The following is a 20,278-nucleotide window of genomic DNA, read 5'->3' on the forward strand; positions in this document are numbered from 1 at the left end:
TGGCTCGGGTTACTAATCTTACTGATACCACTTAACTTTACTACATTTTAAAGCAGGGCTTATTTGTGAAAATGATGGAAGTTTTTTCCCCCAGAAAACCAGAAATTATAGTAAATATACAATATGCCCAATGTTTTAGAGTTGTCTGGGCTTATGCTCTGAAAAGCTAGCATAGACTAATTCTAGAAAGCATACAAAAACAAGAAGGCAAAAAGTGCAGTTGTTAAATGGGTATACTTAATAGATTTTCCTGCTTTCTGATGACAATCTCAGCAAACCCTTAAGAAGTAGGGTATTTATTTGGAAATGTGTTATCTATACCACATATCTTATGGTACATTATGTGGGTTTTCCCAAATATTGCAAGTCTACATACATTGGTGACTTAAAATGTGTTTCTTGCTTATCCCACTTTAGAAGTACAGGTTAATTGGCTTGTTTTTGGTACAGCCGGTACACAGCTCACTAGAACTTCTGGGGAAAGGGCACCGTGTTCTGAATAATTCAATCAATTATGTTCAGTGGGTGCTGGGGAATAGCATAAGGGTAGGAGATTCTAAGTTAATTTAGTCTTTTGTCACCATTTATAATCATTGCATTTTTGAGAAGGTCTCAAAATGAATTGTATGTTGGTAGATGAAAAGTCATATTGTCCTTATTTTCACAGAATGGTAAAAAATGATAGCCAAGGATAGGAGAGGGTGATACAGTTAGGCATTATATAAGGTGAAATATGGCTTGTGAATAAAAGCATACTTAGTGATGCTAAGTATGATTTTCAGCAGCCTGAAAAGTCAGTTGGTGCTGCTGGTATTATTATTATTATTATTTATAGTTACTGAGTGCTAACTCTGTATAAGGCAGTGGTCTAAGTGATTAATGTACATTTTCTTAAGAGATGGATACTATTATTCCCATCTTGGTGATGAGGAAATTGAGGCACAGAAGTAAAAACAAAAAGTTTCTGCCTAAGTGTACAGAATGTGTGCAAGCAGGGATCAGAATCCATGGTTACTGACTTCACACTGTGCCCCCTTCAGGCCATAAAGGTAGCTACTTGGTGCTGTTTTGCCAATATAAAAATCAGTTTTAAAAATCTTCCAAGTTAGAAGCTTTAATCCCCAGTTATGGTGAGGAATTATGCTGTTTCTCCTTCCTGAATTATTTTCGTTGTCAGCAGTAGCAGGAACTCACTCCAGAGGCTTGGCTGGGTTATTTAAAGGATGTCTAAGCCTCTGTTTACTGAAAACAAAGGATATAAGCTTGGAAGTAGGAACAGTGATTAATGTCTATAACCACATCTTCAGAGGCTCTGCCAGGGGAATTATGTTTCTGGCTGTAGCAACCCCAGTGTGTTGGACACTTGCACATTACTTTCCAGTTTTACAGTTAAGTAGTTGCTTAAAAATGGAAGAAGGGGGAGCGGAGAGGGAATGATGCAAATTCATATTGGAAACTACATGTATATTATAAACTATATAAATTGATCTTAAAGATCTAATTTGTGTTTTGTGAACTTTGATATATACTTTACCTTTAACGAAAATGTACACATTCTATATGTCGAATTTGACAAATTTTCACAAATGTAAGCAGTCATGTTACTGTCACATCAACCAAAATAGAGAACATGTCAATCACTTCAGAAAGTTTCCACTCACTTCTGTCCAGTTAGCCATCCCACCCCAACCCAGGCAACCACCAGTCTGATTGTTATCACTATAGATGACTTTTACATATTCTAGACCTTCATATAAATGGAACCATGCATTATGTACCCATGTATTTGGTTGCTTCTGTTCAGTCTGTGTTTGACATTCATCTATATTATTGTATGTGTCACTTGTTCTTTTTGAGTAATAGTCCATTGTATGAATACATTACAGTTTGTCTGTCCATTCACTTATTGATGAATATTTGGGTTGTTTCCAGTTTGGGGCTATAACAAATAAATCTGCTATGAGCATTAATGTACCATGTGGAAGTATGCTTAGGGGTGGAAATGTAGAATCATAGCGTAGGTGCATGCTTAACTTCCTGAGAAAATGCTATTTGCCAAAGTAGTTTTACCAGTTTATACTCCCACCAGCACTAATTTTATTGTTATTTATCAATCCTGTAAAATATTTTAAGACCCCTTATGTTGCTGTTTTAGACCCATTTTCAAAGATACTCAGGGCTCTCTGGATTTGGACGGGAAGTTTTCTCCTTTGTATAAACAAGACAGTAGCAAGCTTTCAAATGAAGACATTCTCAAGTTACTCTCAGAATATAAGAAGTAAGTATGTGGTGTTACTGCAGTAAGTCAATATAATACATAAATTATAATGTCTTAAAATGATGAATGTGGGTCATATATAGGGCAGGGCAAAAGTAGATTTACAGTTGTTTGTATGGAAAATAATATAATAACTAATAAATAGTAAAAGAATAAGCCATGTTTCATGTACTCACAACTATAAACCTACTTTTGCTCCCACCCTGTATGGGAGAAACTGAATGCTTAGAATTTTAAGTTTGGATATAGGGTAACCAGCACATTTAATAATCATAATTTTTAACTATAAAATATTCTTATTTTACACCTAGGCCAGAGAAGACCAAATTGCAGATTATTCCTGGGCATCTAAATATCACAGTAGAATGTGTTCCTGTGGATTTATCAAGTAAGAACGCATGTATTGCAAGTAAACCTTAACAGCTATGTGTGAATCTTAGGTTTTTACCTTTGCAATATTTTTCTTGAGATTTACATGGGGTATGAGTTTTCCCAGGACTGCTATAAGAAAGTATTATAAACTAGGTATCTTAACATGACAGAAATGTATTCTCTCATGGTTCTGGAGGCTAGAAGTCAAAATTAAGGTGTTACTTGGTCTCTATGTACCTGCTGAATGCTCTAAGGAAAAATCATGACTTGTGTCTTCCCAGCTTCTGCTGGCTTGGGGCGGTCCTTGGCAGCCCACAGCTTGTGGCCGCATCACTCCTTTTCTGCCTCTACCATTATGTGGCCATCTGCCCTCTTCTGAGATTACCAGTCATTAGATTTAGGGCCCTCCTTAATCTAGTACGACCTCATCTTAACTAATTACATTTTGCAAAGAACTTATTTCCAAATAAGTTCATATTCTGGGGTTCTGGCCAGCAAGAACTTTTTTTTTGAGGGAGGGAGATATTAATTCAACCCAGTATACATGTAAATAGTTACAGAAAGTTGTTTTACAGCATGCTTTCGTATATAATATATGATGATGTGAGTGTGACCCAGTCATCGCTGCCTTTTGCCTTGGATAAGTTGCATCAACTAATCAAACAGGAAATGTTCTTTTCTTGTCTGTAGACAGGAATCTAAAAATCTCAGGGGAAAAAAATGAGCGGAAGATACAAAAGATACTCTGCAGAAAATAAAATTAGGTGGCTAGTAAATATTTGAAATTTTTTCAGTCTTAATGGTAATGCCATTAGTGCAAATTAAAACAGCTTTTGCTCACCTATCAAATTTATAAACCTGTTTAAAGTGAAGCTAACAGTGGCTAGGGTTTTGGCCAGGCACCATCACCTATCATGAATAGGAGTGCAGTCTGGCAGTAAATACCCACAGAAGTCCATAACTAAGGCATTGGAACTCTGAGATTCTATCTATGCATTTATTCACTGAATGAGGATTTATTGAGTAAACATTCATTGAATACCTGTGAGGTGCTTTAAAAATGTGGAGATTAGAGTCTAAAAGGAGTGACAGACAATAAACAACAAAAAACCCACAAATAAGTGACTAAGTTGTCTGTGATTGGGGTGGGCTGTTTTCAAAAGGATGGCCAAGAAAGGCCCACCATGGGGCCCAGACAGCATGCGGTGTTTGGGACTCTAGAGGCCCCACTGCGGGCTTTCCACGTGTTTTAAAGACCTTGAGGTGGGACAAAACCTGGTCTATATGAACAGAAACGAAGCCAATGTGGCTCTAGTGTGGCATGTGATGGGAAGAGGGAGACAGAAGGTGAAATAGGAGAAGTAGAAAGTGTCACATCATGCAGGGAGTTGTATAGTGATACCATGGTAATTTTTTAAAAGATTGGATTTTATTCTAAGTGCAATGAAAAGTCGCTAAATTGTAAGTAGGGGAATAGTAATTTATATTTTAAAACATCTAAGAGTACAATGGATTATTTTTCCTGAAGAAATCCTATGAAATGTAGATGGCATATCCATAAAGATGTTCTTTGCAGCATTGTTAATGTTGGGAGAAAATTGGAAACAACCAGAGTATGACATTGCCAGATAGGTTAAGGCAGTTTTGATGCAACGATGCCATGAAAATGAATGCAGCCATGCAAGATGATGTTCATAAAGAGGTTGTGTCTGAAGAAGACATCAGACACAATGCCCCACAAAAGGAGGATAAAATTCTATATATACAATAGGATTTTGTATTATTATTATTATTATTATTATTATTATATAAAACATGCATAGAAAATACACTAGAAGAAAATATGCCAAAACAGTAACAGTAGTTATCTGTGGGTAGTGGAATCATCGCTTGTGTCTCTGTACCTTTACTCCAGATATTTTATTATAAATATTGCTATAATAATAATAAGAGAAAACCAACCCTCCCCCCCCAACAATACTGCATCCTCAGGTCCGACTCTCACTCTACAAGCAGTCTTTAGAGCCCTTAAGTGTATGAATAACTTCACTAGAGTGGCTATTTCAGTAAAATATGTTGCTATACTTCTCAAAGGCTTTGTGTTTTTCACACATGGGAATATTGTGCTTATTATTGGCAACACATCGTAAGATTTGTGGTTTCAAAAGGCTTCCATTATTTCTTAGGTGAAAATTTGCACCTGCACCAAGTTAACTTTTTAAAAGTGGCCAGCCATAAGCTAATTGGAAGCATAAATTTACTGTTATTTCCCTGATACGAATAAAAATTTGCAGTGAAAGTAAAATTGCAGCCACAGGAGGAAAAATGTAATGGATTTCTTTGCAGAGTTTAAATTTGTCAAAATTATGATGTGTTACATTTGGCAAATCCCTCTACTCAAGCAACCTGTGTCTGGTTTAAAGGGTTCCACTGAAATCAGCATCAGGCTACTCCACCCATCTTGTCCTTTTGGGTTCTTGAAGTGGTTGCATGACTTTCTGTCAGTCACTAAGAATTCTGTTTTTTGAATCACTTTTAAGAGCACAATCAATGTATATTCTATAGATGTAGGAATGTGTTAATGATTTTTAAATTGTATTGTCTTTGCCTGCTTTTTTTGGCTGTAGATTGTATTACCTCTTCATATGTGCCTCTGAAGCCTTTTGAAAAGAATTGTCAAAATATTACTGTGGAGGTTGAAGAATTTGTTCCAGAAGTGACAAAATATTGTTATCCATTTACCATTTACAAAAACCATCTGTATGTATATCCCTTGCAATTAAAATACGATAGCCAGAAAACATTTGCCAAGGTAAACAGTGAAAAGTATACATTTTGGGATATAATATTGTTATTTATAATCTTCTTATTCTGTGACTCATTTTGAATGATTGATCATTTTAGGCAAGGAACATTGCCGTCTGTGTGGAATTCCGGGATTCAGATGAAAGTGATGCCAGAGCTCTAAAGGTTGGTTCATTATACTGACACGCATGTTTGGTAGAAATAGAGATTTTGATACTTGGTGCTTCCATATACTAAGTTCAATTTGTTTAAACTTCAAAAACATAATGTAGTAAAGTGACAAGTGTAATATTGTCTTTTCTACTCTTACACATGAACCATGAGGATTACTTAAATATTTGAAGGACAAATACCATACGATCTCACCTTTAACAGGAAGCTAAACAACAAAACAAACAAGCAAGCAAAATATAACCAAAGACACTGAAATAGAGAACAGGCAGACAGGGACCAGAGGGGAGAGGGGAGGGAATTTCAGGGGAAATAAGGGAGGGATTTAGAGGAACAAATATAAAGGACAACAACTGAGAAGGGTGGAAATGGGAGGGAGGCGGGGAGCACGGGGGGGTGGGCTGAGGTGGGTGTAATAGACAGAAGACTGTACTTGAAAAATAATTAAGTAAATTAAAAAAAAGAAATAACAAAATGAGGTAAGAGCTTTTAAAAGGGTAAGCTTCATATACCACATTTTTTGCCTTTTTTTTCCACTTTGGTTTTTGCATTCTCTGATGTCCAAACACAAGGTCATTTTCTCCTTTGACCTGACAGTTTATAATGGTACCATCAGGAGAGTATAAGCTCCTTTTTGAAACCTGACCGGGCTGTGAGCTGACAGAAGCACAGCGTGACTGCTCTGATCTGACGTAGACATCTACTCTAGGGCTGGCCAAATGGTGCCTCCAAACTTGGATTAGTGATCTAGGAAAAGCTGCATCTCAGTATTATCTGATACAGCAGTCTCTAAAATACCCGAGACTTCACAGTGCTTTTATATCTTCACTCTTTGTAGCTGCTTTTTACTTTTTGCTCTTTAGCCTATTAATCAGAAGCTGAAAGAGAAGTCGGAACATTTAGTCATCACAAGTGTTTGTCTGGCTCTCCTTTCCTCTAGCTTGAACCTAAATCATACAAGTGGATGACTAGTCTTCTACTCAAACCACCTAGGAAAAGAGGCTGGAATATCCCCCAACTAAGCCATTGAGTGTTTAATAGCCCCCACCTTTGCAAAGAGGTTTTTTCCATAGAGAAACCTAAGTTAAATTAAGGCTGGCTCAAATCAAGCCTGTTTTCTTTGCTTCTCCTTTCCCCGGAGATAAGACTAACTATTCCTCTCCCCCCCCCCTGCAATATCCTTGTGTACTTAAAATTTTTAGGTTACCTCTCACCAGTTCCTGCAAATTGCCTTCAAAACCATGTTTAAGGAGAGCTGGCTCTGTACTCACATGGAGTCTCAATTTTATTTCTTAGCTGGCCTAGTGGCTAGCTCTGAAGTAACAGAGTGAGGCAATTAATACTTTGGCATGCTGACTCCATATTCATCCTTGAGCTCGTTAGGCCTATGCAAGTGAAAAACTAACACTAGAAATGAAATCAGATCTTTCCATGGAACCATAGAAGGCCTTACATTTATGTTATTGGTATAACAGAAAGCCAGAGACTTTTAAAATGTGGCTCGTACAGTGAGAGAACACTAAGGTGTCTGTAATTTAATTTTTAATTCCTTTAGGGTAGGGATATGTCTGCTGCTTTGTTTTTAATCTTCACGCAAAGATACATGTTTTCATTGATTTTGAGAGAGAGAGAGAAAAACATCGATGTGAGAGAAAAACATTGACATGTGGCCTCCCACACGTGCCCCGACCAGGAATGGAACCTGCAACCTTTTAGTGTGTGGGATGATGTTCCAACCAACTAAGCAACCCAGTCCAGGCTTGTCGTTTGTTTGTTTTCTTTAATTCCTCACCTTGCTCACTGCACAACAGGCATTCAGCAAACAGTGCTGACTGGCCGAGTGTCAGCTTCTCATATTAACAAGTGCAAATAGCAGAAGAGAAGTAACCTTTTCAGGCCAGGTTTCAGAGTGTTTCCCTTCCAAATGATAGCCATGTTTAACTTCTTACTGTCAGCTAGTTTGGAGTTGCATTTCTTTGATGGCCGGAAATTCAGAAGCATTCATGCAGCCAAGTTAGGTGATGTCTGGAGTGACTGTAAATGATTTGGAATTTATAAGCTCATGGTGAGAGCCTGGGGGGCTTGGCTGTGGCCATGTGCTCACAGATGCTTCTAACTGTATGTGGTTCCATAGCATCACGTGTGGAGACCTGCATTGACAGTGGTAACTGTGTTTCTTCTCTTGCAGTGTATTTATGGAAAACCTGCAGGATCTGTTTTCACCACGAATGCTTATGCTGTTGTTTCACATCATAACCAAAATCCAGAGTTCTATGATGAGGTAAAAATACATTATTCTGACTTTTATAAAACACAATGATTGTTCTTTTTTTGTCTTTGAGTCATTTTCATCATTTTATCTGTAGTTTTACTCCCTCGAGTGGTTTGTCCCTTGAAAATAGAAAATGTCACATCAAAGCAAAGGGCCACTGCCTGCGTGTTGTCTTTTGAAGACAGTAGAAGACTTGCCCACAAATTGAAGGGTTCTGGCATGACGTAGCAATGTGGGACACAAAGCCCTAGTTTTGACAACAACTGGCTCTGTGACTTGGAGCAAGTCACTTCCCCTTTCTGAGTCTTCATTTCCTCAGCTTTAAATAAGAAATTCAGAGGAGGGTTTTTTTGACGGCCCTTCTAGCTCTTTCCTACTGTGGTTGTGCACGGGAGGGTGCAGCTGCCTGTAAATGAAATGCTGCCAGAGACAGCAGTACGGCTGGGCCACCAGATCCCACTGGCTGTATTCAGTGCCTCTGTGCAGCAGTGTTGAGTGGCTTTGTCTTTCTGTCACTGCGCTCCCTTCCTCAGACCCTGTCTAGGACTCTTTCCTTCTTCTCACGTCTCTCTACATCTCTGAGTACTTTCCAGTGTCTCTGTTAGTGTCTGTGTCACAGCCTCTTCTAGTCCGTATGTATCTGGCTTATCCAAATCTGCACACTGCTTTTTATTCCCACTCGTCGCCCTGGTACCTGGATGTAAATTGCAGGCCAGAAGCTCTACTGTTTCTGCTCCTCAGGCTTCATGTGTCCATTCCTGGCTTTGTCTGAAACCATTCCCCCACCCTCTGGGTCATGATGTCCCCAGGATTACTTGCTGTCCTGTGGAGGCCTTCTACCCCAGCCATAGACCTCACTCATCCCTTTCTCTATCCAATGCCCCTAGTCTCATGGGGGATGGGGAAGAGTATGGCGGCCTTGCATTTGTGTAATCCAGGGAGAGAGTATGCTCACATTTATGTACAGCAGAGCATTAGCTAACCAGATGATCTGGATGCTGCAAATATGCACATTCTGTGCCCCTCTGTAGCCAGTGCCAATCACTACAGAAAACTTGATGATATAGAAAACGATCGATATTATCTTTAGGATGCCAGAAATAAATTGGCTTTACAGCCATTCACTATATATTGACCAGGAGAAAGGCAGGGTGTGGGGGGAGGGGAGACATCGAGCAGGTGAGCATGCGTTTCTGTGTAGGTGCATGCATGTGCGTTAAATCACTTAAATTTCTGATTTGTCTCACATACTTCCGAGAGGCATTACAAACATTCATGTGAGTTCTGATTGGAAAGTTACTTGAGATGCTTGTATTAAATTATTAATTTTTAGGATTAAATTTATGAGTTAGCATGATTATTTTTATTTTTTCACTTATAGGTAAAGTTGTAATTTTCTTTTTTAAAAAAATTTATTTAATTATTTTTCAAGTACAGTTTTCTATTACTCCCATCCCATCCCGCCATGCTCCCCCCCACCATTTCCACCCTTCTTAGTTGTTGTCCATATATCCTTTATATTTGTTCCTCTAAATCCCCCCCCTATTTCCCCTGAAATTCCCTCCCTTCTCCCCTCCAGTCACTGTCCCCCTGTTCTCTATTTTCTTCTAAATAAATTTATATGAACCGTAATTTGTGTGAACCATAATACCATAGTGACTTTTTACACATTTTTATTTGCAAAGCTTAATTTTTTTCATGCAAAGGAGGGTAACAGCTCAGAAAAAAAGTCACCTTTCAAATTCAGTGCCTGCTTTAGATAAATTGTGTTCACTGACTCAAACTGAGTGACATAGCATCTCTCGGCTGTGAGGGTGTGGTTTAGTTCCAGGGTTTTAGAAAATTCTGTTGCAAAAAGTAGAATCCAGGAGAATCCACTGGACTTTTCCTCAAAAGAAATAAATCTGCCCCACCACCCAAGAGAATATTGTCAAACTGAAACTGACCAGAAAATTATTTGGAATACATTTCAGTGATATCTCATCCACCAGTTGGTCTGTCATTTAGAAAAGTATGTCATTGGAAAAGTATAGTGAAACACAAGGACTGACAGTTCAGCTTGATAATTAAAACAAAACAAAATTCTACATGTAATTTGTCATTTCAGGTTAAAATCGAGCTTCCCATTCACCTGCATCAAAAACATCATTTGCTTTTCACTTTTTGTCATGTAAGTTGTGAAATTAACACAAAGGGAACAACCAAAAAGCAGGACACAGTTGAAACTCCAGGTACGTGTGTGCTCTCAATGTCTCTCTCAGGCTGTTCGTGATGGGATTGCCCAGAATAGAACCCTTTTTATCAAGCTACAGAGCACTTCTTTCCCTCATCAAAAAGTCCTATTTCTGTGTTAAGAAGTTCATAAAATGTGAATCATATGTTTACTCTATATTCATTTCTACCAAACATACAAATGCTTACCAGTGTGCTTGGACTACCATAAGCAACATAAGTAATATTGCCCTTCTCAGAAAAAAAGTACACATATTGTGATGCAATATTTGTGTTATTTCTTTTATGTAGAATAGCCCAGCAACCAGAATTTTCCAGTGCTGCTCACTGAGGAAGAGGGAAGTAAGTCTAGAGCTAGGGGTATTTTTGACCCCGAGGGAGATTGGGGGCTGCATGGTTCTAATAAGAGAACAGAGTGAATGAATTTGAATAGGCTTGAGTGGTGAAGCCCCTGTCCTAGTCCCAATCTGCAAGGCTTTAGATCAGGGGTGTCAAACTCATTTTCCCTGGAGGCCATATCAGCCTCGCAGTTGCCTTCAAACAGCTGAATGTAATTTCAACACTGTAAATGTAACTACTCCTTAACAGTTAAGTGAGAGCTTAGGGCTGCCGCCAGGTAGAAACAAGGTGCCAGGCCAGATAAAACAAGGATTCAGCCCAAGGGCCTTGTGTTTGCCACCTGTGCTTTAGATAAACCAATGGGAAGCATCCTTGGGAGAGCATAGAAGTCCCTGTGAACATGGCCAGTGTCACACCCACTATAGATAGAAATGGCAGCATGTCCTAGGATGGGGATCCAAAGTAGCCTGAATCAATCTTAAATTCATTCATTTAGTCATTCATTCAACAAATGTCTGAATATTTATTATGTACAAGATGTTGTAGGTACTGTGGAGATTATAGTGGAGAGTCAAAGGTAGATCTCATCTTCAGCAAGTGTATGATCAAGTAGGGGACTTGAGACCTATGCAGGCAACTGTGATACGAGATAGAAAGTGGTAGGTACCAGGAAAGTGGTGCTGAGTGATCTCAAAGAAGAGAGTTATTAACTTCAGCTGGTGGGAGGGAAACATGTCTGAGAATCAGGGGAGGTTTCCAGGAGGAGATGGTGTTTGGGTGAGGCCTTAAGGTCCGGGTAGAGCTTGAGGATGTAGTGATGGCAAGAAGGTAGAAGAATCCAGAATAAAGCCACAGCTTGTACAGAGGTACCCTCTTCAGGGAAATGGACAGGGGGTTCTGGGAAGGGAATCATAGGACGTCAGGCTGTGGATGTGATTTCATTCTGTCACGAATATGGAAATATTAAAGCATTATGAACACCAATAAGGGCTGTTTTGTAGCAAATGCAACGATGCAGCAATATGGTGCATGAGGTGAATTGGAGCACGAGTGAGTAAGGAAGGAAGGACCACCAGTTAGGGGGCATTCGAAAGCCCAGGGAAGAAAGAGGGCACACCGTGGCGGTAGCAGGGGAATGGAGAAAATGAGAATTGCAGAATACGAATATATTGGACCTAGCAAATGAGTGGCTACTAGGGTGGCGACTCGGGAGTTAGCACTGAAGTTTCAGAAGCTGGAAAGGAGGCACAGTTGACCCTTGGACAACATGGGTTTTCATTGTGTGGGTGCACTTCAGGGTTCTTTCAGTTGACCCAGCATGGTTCAAAACTGCCAGGTCAACTGACCATTGTTCAAAGGTCAACTGGTGATTAGGAATCGTGCGGGGAGGGCTAATTTAAGCTATATGCAGATTTTCAGCTGTGTGGGGGTAGGTTACCCTAAACCCCATATTGTTCAAGGGTCTGTTGTGTTGTCAAGGAACAGAATTGTAGGTGGGAGTGATAAGTTTTGGACTAGTGCTGATTTTGACACTTGAGAGGTGTCCAGCAGGGAGCAGGACTGAATATTAGGAAGTTTCCTTTGTGGATATGTGGTCCTATTCTGTGTTCTCATAGAAATTGCAGTTTATTCAGGGCAGAAACCTCTGGGGCTGAGAAGAAATCTGGCAGAACAATGTGAACCCATGACATTGTACCTCCTGAAAGACAAATTACTATTTCCTTATTCAAATCCTAGTCAGAAATGGGCAAGATGTTCACTGGAGCATGAGACTCTTATTTTATGTGCCACTCATTGTTTTAAGAGTCCATCCTTTTAAGTGGCTTCACACCTCAGAGCCAGATGGCGAGTGCTTGACATTGTACCTTTATAGCTTCCAAGTGCTCTGTATGAATTTTGACTGAGAGACACACTTGGCCATGCTGTGATGAATTCATGGTGGAGAAATGTTGCCTAAGCAATTTCATAATGACAGAACGTAAATTACTGGTTATCAGGGCGGGGGAAGGTAAATAGGGAGTTAACTTCTAAGGGATATGGAATCTCTTGGGGTGATGAATAAATTCTGGAATTAGTGGCAGTGGATGCACAACTTTGTGAATAGCATAAAGACCATTGAATTGTATTTGGAAAAGATGATTTGTATAGTGTCTGAATTATTTCGCAATACAAATTTCTATGAGAAAAAAATAGTGCCTAAGAATAAGAAATATATTTTGGTATTTTCCAGGCTGAAAACCTCTTGTCATTTGTCTAATTTCCAGTTTAATTACTTAGACAGAGTCCTTTTGAATGGTTCTTCTGTCTCTGCTACTTTCCTGTGCCTCTTAGACAGAAGAGCTCTGAGTAAACCATTTCTGAAGTTGTACTTTAGTAAAGATGCCCTTCAGATGTGTCTCAGAGTCTGAGAAAACCATTTCGTCTACTTAGAGAAAACATGCTAGTCTTGTTTTAAGAATTAAAGCATTTGCCAAATTAAACACGTGAATGAAAACAGACTGTTTTCCTAACACACACATGCATGCAGAGAATTTTAAAGAATCAGAAAGCAGTGTCTTTAAAAAGTGCTCTCCAGGAAGCACCCTGTCTCATATGCCAAAACTGCATCCAGAGCAAGCTGTTTACGGCTGAGTTATAAACACTTGAAGCCCAGAGTAATCTCCATAGTGGAAATACTGACACCGGTGGTTCTGGGTTTTGAAAGCTAGAACATGATGAGTTTTCTAATACAAAGCCAGGAGACTCTTTTGGGTAGAACTATTAAGAAATGTAGAGACTGGGGGAAATCTGTCAGTACATTCAAGTTGTAAACATGATGCCCTGACTGCATTCTCCTACTATACCTCCTTCTTCTATAATCAGGAAAGCTGCCCAACCAAATACTGTATTGTGTAAATATGGAATGCATCTTTGACTTGTAACCGGCATCTTTCATAGTCCCTTACCCTGGGGTTGATAGAAGAAATTTTAGATCCTGGTGATTGCTGTCTGAGATAGGCTCAGATATGGGACTGCACTCTTACTAAGGATAGATGAGAAAGATCTGAACCTTTGTAGAAAATGAGTCTACCCCAAATTATTTCCAAAGTGTAAAGACAATGATATTGATGTACTTTTCATGTTTTAAAGTGTTTTCATGCAATATCTCACTTTGATCGCTCTCCGTTAAATGGAAAGACTGTGTTGTTGTTCCCATTTTTATAGCCAAGGAAATAAAGTAACTTTTTAGTGGTCATGCTGGGGTTAGGAAGCAACTGTAACTCATTGTTCCTTCCCCAATATTCAGCTGCCCAACATCTGGAATCCTGCATGCAAACGCCTGGAAACATCACCACCCTGTCTTGCTCCCCAGAAGTCAGACATCTGTGTAGAGCTAATCGCATTTGCAATTTCACTTCTCATGGTTGGTCATTGTCTTGACAGTTGGATTTGCCTGGGTCCCTTTGCTGAAGGATGGTAGAATCATCACATTTGAGCAGCAGCTGCCAGTTTCAGCCAATCTTCCCCCAGGCTACTTGAACCTGAATGATGCAGAATCAAGAAGGGTAGGAAAATATCTGCATTTGTTGAAGAAATCATGATGAAATGTTGAAAAAGCAGAATTTTGTTGGCATAGTTGGTAGTTTAGTCTAGTTGATAGCAACTCGAAGTGCAGCCTGAGGACTGCTGCTGGGTCACAACAAAGATATGTATGGAAAGTGAATGATTAGAAAGATTTATGATGGTCTGACAAAGTAACCTCATGTCTGCTGATTCTAATAATAATAACTGGGATTTGCATTTTGTGCATGATTTTAAAAAATTCATTTATTTTGTAATTCATCTCCATTGTAATTTATAAAACTATCACACTGCAAAGGATTGGAGATTCCGAATGATCCAGGATCAGTTATTCTAAAGACAGGTTATTTTGCCCAGTAATTCCCTTTCTGTGAAACTAACACATTTGTTTCTGAAAAAAATGTTGAAATTCATAAAGGTGTGATATGTTGCTCGTCTACCCATTGCCTTGCTACAGAAACTCATGTGTATTTTCTGTTCACAGCAATCTAATGTGGATATTAAGTGGGTAGATGGTGGAAAGCCATTGTTGAAGATTAAAAGCCACTTAGAGTCTACCATTTACACTCAAGTAAGTTGCATTATCTGAATTTTATCAATTTTACTTTTTATTTCTTTTTAAAAAATATATTTTACTGATAGAATTACAGTTTTCCCATCTCTCCTCCTTTATTCCCCTTTACCTTGCACCCCCTCAACCTTAGTTCATGTACATGGATTGTACATATAAGGTCTTTGGCTTCTACATTTCCTTTACTATTCTTAACCTCCCCCTGTCTATTTTGTACCTACCATTTATGCTTCTTATTCCCTATACCTTTTCCCCTATTCTCCCCCTTTGCTTCCCCCTTTGCTTCCCCCACTGATAACACTCCATGTGATCTCCATTTCTGTGATTCTGTTCCTGTTTTAGTTGTTTGCTTAGGTTTTAATTTTTTTTAGGTTCGGTTGTTGATAGTTGCAAGTTTGCTATCATTTTACTGTTCGTGGTTTGTGATCATCTTCTTTTCCTTAGATAAGTCCCTTTAACATTTCATATAATACGGGCTTGGTGATGCCGAACCTCTTGAACTTGACCTTATCTGAGAAGCACTTTATCTGCCCTTCCATTCTAAGCGAAAGCTTTGCTGGTTAGAGTCATCTTGGATGGAGGTCCTTGCCTTTCATGACTTGGAATACTTCTTTCCAGCCCCTTCTTGCCTGTGAGGTCTCTTTTGAGAAATCAGCTGATAGTCTTTAGGGAACTCCTTTGTGGGTAACTCTCTTCTTTCTTCTTGGTGTTTTTAAGATTCTTTCTTTGTCTTTAATCTTGGGTAAGTAATTATGATGTTCTTTGGTGTGTGCTTCCTTAGATCCAACTTCTTTGACATTCTCTGGGCTTCCTGGACTGTCTGGAAGTCTATTTCCTATGCCAGATTGGGGAAGTTCTTCTTCATTATGTTTTCAAATAGGTATTCAATCTCTTTCTGCTCCTCTTCTTCTGGCAACCTTATGATTTGGATGTTGGAAAGTTTAAAGTGGTCCCGGAGTTGCCTCTCCTCACATTTTGAATTTTTATTTCATCCTTCTGTTTTGGTTGAATGTTTGCTTCTTTCTTCTAGTCCATACCATAGATTTGAGTCCCGGTGTCCCTCTCTCATCACTGTTGGCTCCCTGTGCATTTTCCTTTATTTCACTGTTCATAGCCTTCACTCTTTCCTCTATTTTGTGATCGTACTCAACCATTTCTATCAGCATCCTGATCACCAGTGTTTTGAACTGTGCATTTGATAGGTTGGCTATCTCTTTGCCGTTTAGTTGTATTTTTTCTGGAGCCTTGATGTGTTCTTTCATTTCGACCATTTTTTTGTTGTGGTACACCTGTTATGTAGTAAGGGGTGGAGACATAGGTATTCATCAGGTCTGGACAACCCATGTCACTGCATTGTGGTGCTGTACTTTGGGGAGGGGTCAGAGAGGGAAGACTGCAGCTTGCTGGGCTTTCAGCTGGCTTTCAGTCACTTCCTCTGCTACCTACAAGCAAATCGGGCCCTTCTGGTGCTGATTCCAGTGTGTGTGGATTTGTGTACATCCTAGGACCCTGTGGGTCTCTACAACGAACTCTCCTGTGAGGCTGTGTGTTTCTCTGGTCGCCTCAACCCCCACAGGTTTTTATAATTCAGACGTGTTGAGGCTTTATTCTCCTGTGCTGGAATCCTTGGTTGTGTGGTGTGTCTCATTTCTCACTTGTTCCTCCTGGTTTATCTGCACTCAAATGTGGGGCTGCCCACTCTGCCAGCTGCCACCTCAGCCGGTGTGGGAGCTACTACTTTGCCCACCCCTGTCCGTCTCTGCCTGCTTGTCTCCACCCCTCATACTTGTCTGAAGGAACGTTTCTTCTTTAACTCCTTGCTTGTCAGGCTTCTTTAAAGTTTGATTGTCTGGCAGTTCAGGGTTTTTTTTTTTTTTTAAATTAGTTGTTATCCTTGTTTTGGTTGGGCGAGGAGGTGAATTGTATCTACCTAAGCCTCCATTTTGGCCAGGAGTCCTTATTTTTTATTTCTTTTTTAAAAAATATATTTTATTGATTATGCTATTACAATTGTCCCATTCCCTCCCTTCATTCCCCTCCACCCTGCATACCCCTCCCCCACCATTCCCCCCCTTTAGTTTCTGTCCATGTGTAACAAGTTCTTTAGATTCTATATTTCCCCTACTATTCTTGCCCTCCCCACTATCTATTTTCTATCTACCGTCTATGGTACTTATTCTCTGTACCTTCTCCTCCCTTCTCCTCCTCCCACTCCCCTGTTGCTAACCCTCCATGTGATCTTCATTTCTATGGTTCTGCTCCTGATCTAGCTGTCTTCTTAGTTTGCTTTTGTTTTAGATGTAGTTGTTAATAACTGTGAGTTTGCTGTCCTTTCACTGTTCATATTTTTATCTTCTTTTTCTTAGATAAGTCCTTTTAACATTTCATATAATAAGGGCTTGGTGATGATGAACTCCTTAAACTTGACCTTATCTGAGAAGCACTTTATCTGTCCTTCCATTCTAAATGAAAGCTTTGCTGGATAAAGCAATCTTGGATGTAGGTCTTTGAATTTCATGACCTGGAATACTTCTTTCCAGACCCTTTTTGCCTGTAAGGTTTCTTCTGAGAAATCTGCTGACAGTCTGATGGGCACTCCTTTATAGGTGACTGTCCCCTTATCTCTTGCTGCTTCTGGGATTCTCTCCTTCATTTGAATCTTGGCTAATGTAATGATGATGTGCCTTGGTGTGTTCCTTGTTGGGTTCAACTTCTTTGGGACTCCCTGAGCTTCTTGGATTTCCTGGAAGTTTATTTCCTTTGCCAAACTGGGGAAGTTCTCCTTTATTATTTGTTCAAATAAGTTTTCCACTCGTAGCTGTTCCTCTTCCCCTTCTGGTACCCCTATAATTCGAACATTGGAACGTTTAAGGATGTTCTGGAGGTTCCTAAGCCTCTCTTCATTTCTTTGAATTTTTGTTTCTTCCTTCTTTTCTGTTTGGTTGTTTCTTTCTTCCTTCTGGCCCACTCCCTTGATTTGAGTCCCAGTTTCCTTTCCATCACTATTGGTATCCTGTGCATTACCTTTCATTTCAATTAGTTTAGCCTTCATTTGTTCCTCTAATTTGTGACTAAAATCATCCAGTTCTGTGAGCATCCTGATCACCAGTATTTTGAACTGTGCATCTGGTAGGTTGGCTATCTCTTGGTGGTTTAGAATTACTGGCTCTGGGGCTTTGAGCTGTTTTTGAGCCATAATGTTGTTGTCTGTTCACACCTATTACATATGAGGGGCAGAGCCTTAGGTGTTCACAAGGTTGGGGCAACCAGTTCCTGGCTTGCGATGCTGTATGTGGGGGTGGGGTCAGAGAAGGGCAATGGCGTTTGTTCCGTTCTCTCTCGGATTTCGGTTGCCTCTGCTGCTTCCTGCAAGCTAACCTGGCTGCCCTTGTGCTGGCTCCTGGGTGTGTGGGCCTGTGCACCCTCTAGGACCCTGTGGGTCTCTCCAACAAACTCTGTGAGCCTGGGAGCCTCTCCCAGCACCTCAGCCCAGAAAGTCTTTCCAATTGGTGCTTTCAGGCTCTAATTCCCATTGCTGAGGCCCTAGCCTGAGCGGTCTGTCTCACTGCACGCTCCTTTGCTTGGTTTATCTGCGCGCTAACGAGTGACTGCAGTCAGCCAACCGCCTTGCGCCCTTAGTGGGTCCCGCCTGTCGCCACCCCACGCCTGGGATCTGCTAACCGCATGCCTAGGTCAGTCTGCCAATCTTTCCTGCCCAATCCCACTCCGCTGCTGACTCCGCCCCTCTTACGGGTTTGGCTAAATGGTTTGTTGTTTTGGGATTTCCATACAGCTCAATTTTCTGTGTTTTGGCTGCATTTTTGTTAATAAAACTTTTTTGTCTTTAAACTTGGTTGTGCCATGAGGCACAGTGTTTCCACCTACACCTCCATCTTGGCCAGAAGTTATATATTTTTTTAAGTAACCATCTAATCAAATGTGAAAGCGGTATTTTATTTATTTGTTTATTTGTTTGTTTATTAAGGATTTATTTATTTATCTTTAGAGGGGAAGGGCAGGATAGAAGGAGAGAAACATCAATGTATGGTTGTCTCTCTTGAGTCCCTTGCTGGGAACTGGCCTGCAACCCAGGCATGTGCCCTGACTGGGAATCGAACCATGGTTGTTTAGTTTGCAGGCCCGTGCTCAATCCACTGAGCTACACCAGCCAGGGCCCTTATTTATTTATTTATTTATTTATTTATTTATTATCCTCCCTTGACAACATGCTTATTGCTTTTATTTTATTTTTTATTTTTAAAGATTTTATATATTTTTTTAGAGAGAGGAGAAGGGAAGGAGAAATATAGGGAGTGAAACATCAGTGTGTGGTTGCCTCTCACGCGTCCCCCATTTGGGACCTGTCCTGCAACCCAGGCATGTGCCCTGACTAGGAATTGAACTGCAATCTTTTGGTTCACAGCCCATGCTTAATGCACTGAGCTACACTAGCCAGGCTATTTTTTATTTCTTTTTAAATATTTTATGTATTTATTTTTAGACAGAGGGAAAGGGAGGGAGAGAGAGAGAGAGAAACATCAATGCCTAGTTGCCTCTTGTGTGCCCACTACTGGGGACCTGGCCCGCAACCCAGGCATGTGCCCTGACTAGGATTTGAACAGGTTACCCTTTGATTTGTAGGCTGGCTTTCAACCACTGAACCACACCTGCAGTTTGTCAATTTTAATACTTGAGTATATTTCATAATTAAAATAAACTATATTTGATTTGCACATTCTTAGAGAAATTGTGGGCTGAAAGACTTTCTCATTAGTAATAACATCATTCTATTTTTAAGATTGTATTCATTGATTTTTAGAGAGGGGAAGGGAGGGAGAATGATAGGAAAAGAAATATTGATGTGTGAGAGAAACATTGATTGGTTGCCTCCTGTATTCATCCCAACCAGGAATCAAAACCACAACCCAGGCATGTGCCCTTACTAAGAATCGAACCAGTGACCTTTTGCTTTGTGAGACAGTGCCCAACCCACTGAGCCACACCAATCAGGGTGCATCTTTCTTTAATAATAATAGTGGCTCAAATTCTGTAATAAAGAATTACAGAATTCTTTTATTGCTATTAATGGATGCGTGCCACATAAAACTCAAAAGGAATGTGAAGGCTATTACCATTACTTTTTAAAACTTTATTTTTTTGAATAATTTTAGATTTATAGAAAGTTTGTGAGGATGGTACAGCTCTTCCATATACCCTGTGCTTAGTTTCCCATATTATTAACATCTTATATCTGTATGGCATATTTGTTACACATAAGGAGCCAATATTGCTACATAATTATCAACCAATACCCGTTCTTTATTCATATTTCCTTAGGTTTTACGCATTAAGGCTCTTTTTTTGTTGTTCCAGGATTCTATCAAGGATAATACATTCCATTTAGTTGTCCCATCTCCTTAGACTTCTCCTGGCTGTGATAGGTTCTCAGACTTTCCTGGTTTTTGATGACTTTGTCAATGTTCAGAAGTTACTGGTATCTTACAGGTATTTTATAGAACCTCTTCTATTGGAATTTATCTGATGTGCTTCTGCTGGTTAGACTGGAGTTGAACAGAGAAATTTAAAGTCAGTGCATCATAAGTGGCTAGCTACTCCAGTTGCAACTTGGTCTCAGTATCCATGAAATCACAGTCAAATGTGTGGGAAGCCTCAGGAA

General features: G+C 39.8%; 1 protein-coding gene across 3 annotated transcripts in view; it reads left to right on the forward strand.

Moving 5' to 3' along the window:
• Positions 1-20,278, forward strand: part of DOCK11 (dedicator of cytokinesis 11) — a 197,707-nt gene that overhangs the window by 84,703 nt on the left and 92,726 nt on the right. For all 3 annotated transcript variants that reach the window (XM_037050187.1, XM_037050185.1, XM_037050186.1), the window contains exons 15-22: positions 2,156-2,278; positions 2,590-2,666; positions 5,278-5,462; positions 5,555-5,620; positions 7,815-7,907; positions 10,006-10,129; positions 13,893-14,014; positions 14,515-14,601. In XM_037050187.1, the coding sequence (XP_036906082.1) occupies positions 2,156-2,278; positions 2,590-2,666; positions 5,278-5,462; positions 5,555-5,620; positions 7,815-7,907; positions 10,006-10,129; positions 13,893-14,014; positions 14,515-14,601 (877 nt within the window). The remainder of the gene's footprint in view (positions 1-2,155; positions 2,279-2,589; positions 2,667-5,277; positions 5,463-5,554; positions 5,621-7,814; positions 7,908-10,005; positions 10,130-13,892; positions 14,015-14,514; positions 14,602-20,278) is intronic.

The sequence above is a fragment of the Sturnira hondurensis genome, unplaced genomic scaffold, assembly GCF_014824575.4.
Source record: "Sturnira hondurensis isolate 20B ecotype Veracruz unplaced genomic scaffold, ASM1482457v3 Scaffold0006566, whole genome shotgun sequence".
In the NCBI taxonomy this organism is placed as follows: Eukaryota; Metazoa; Chordata; class Mammalia; order Chiroptera; family Phyllostomidae; genus Sturnira; species Sturnira hondurensis.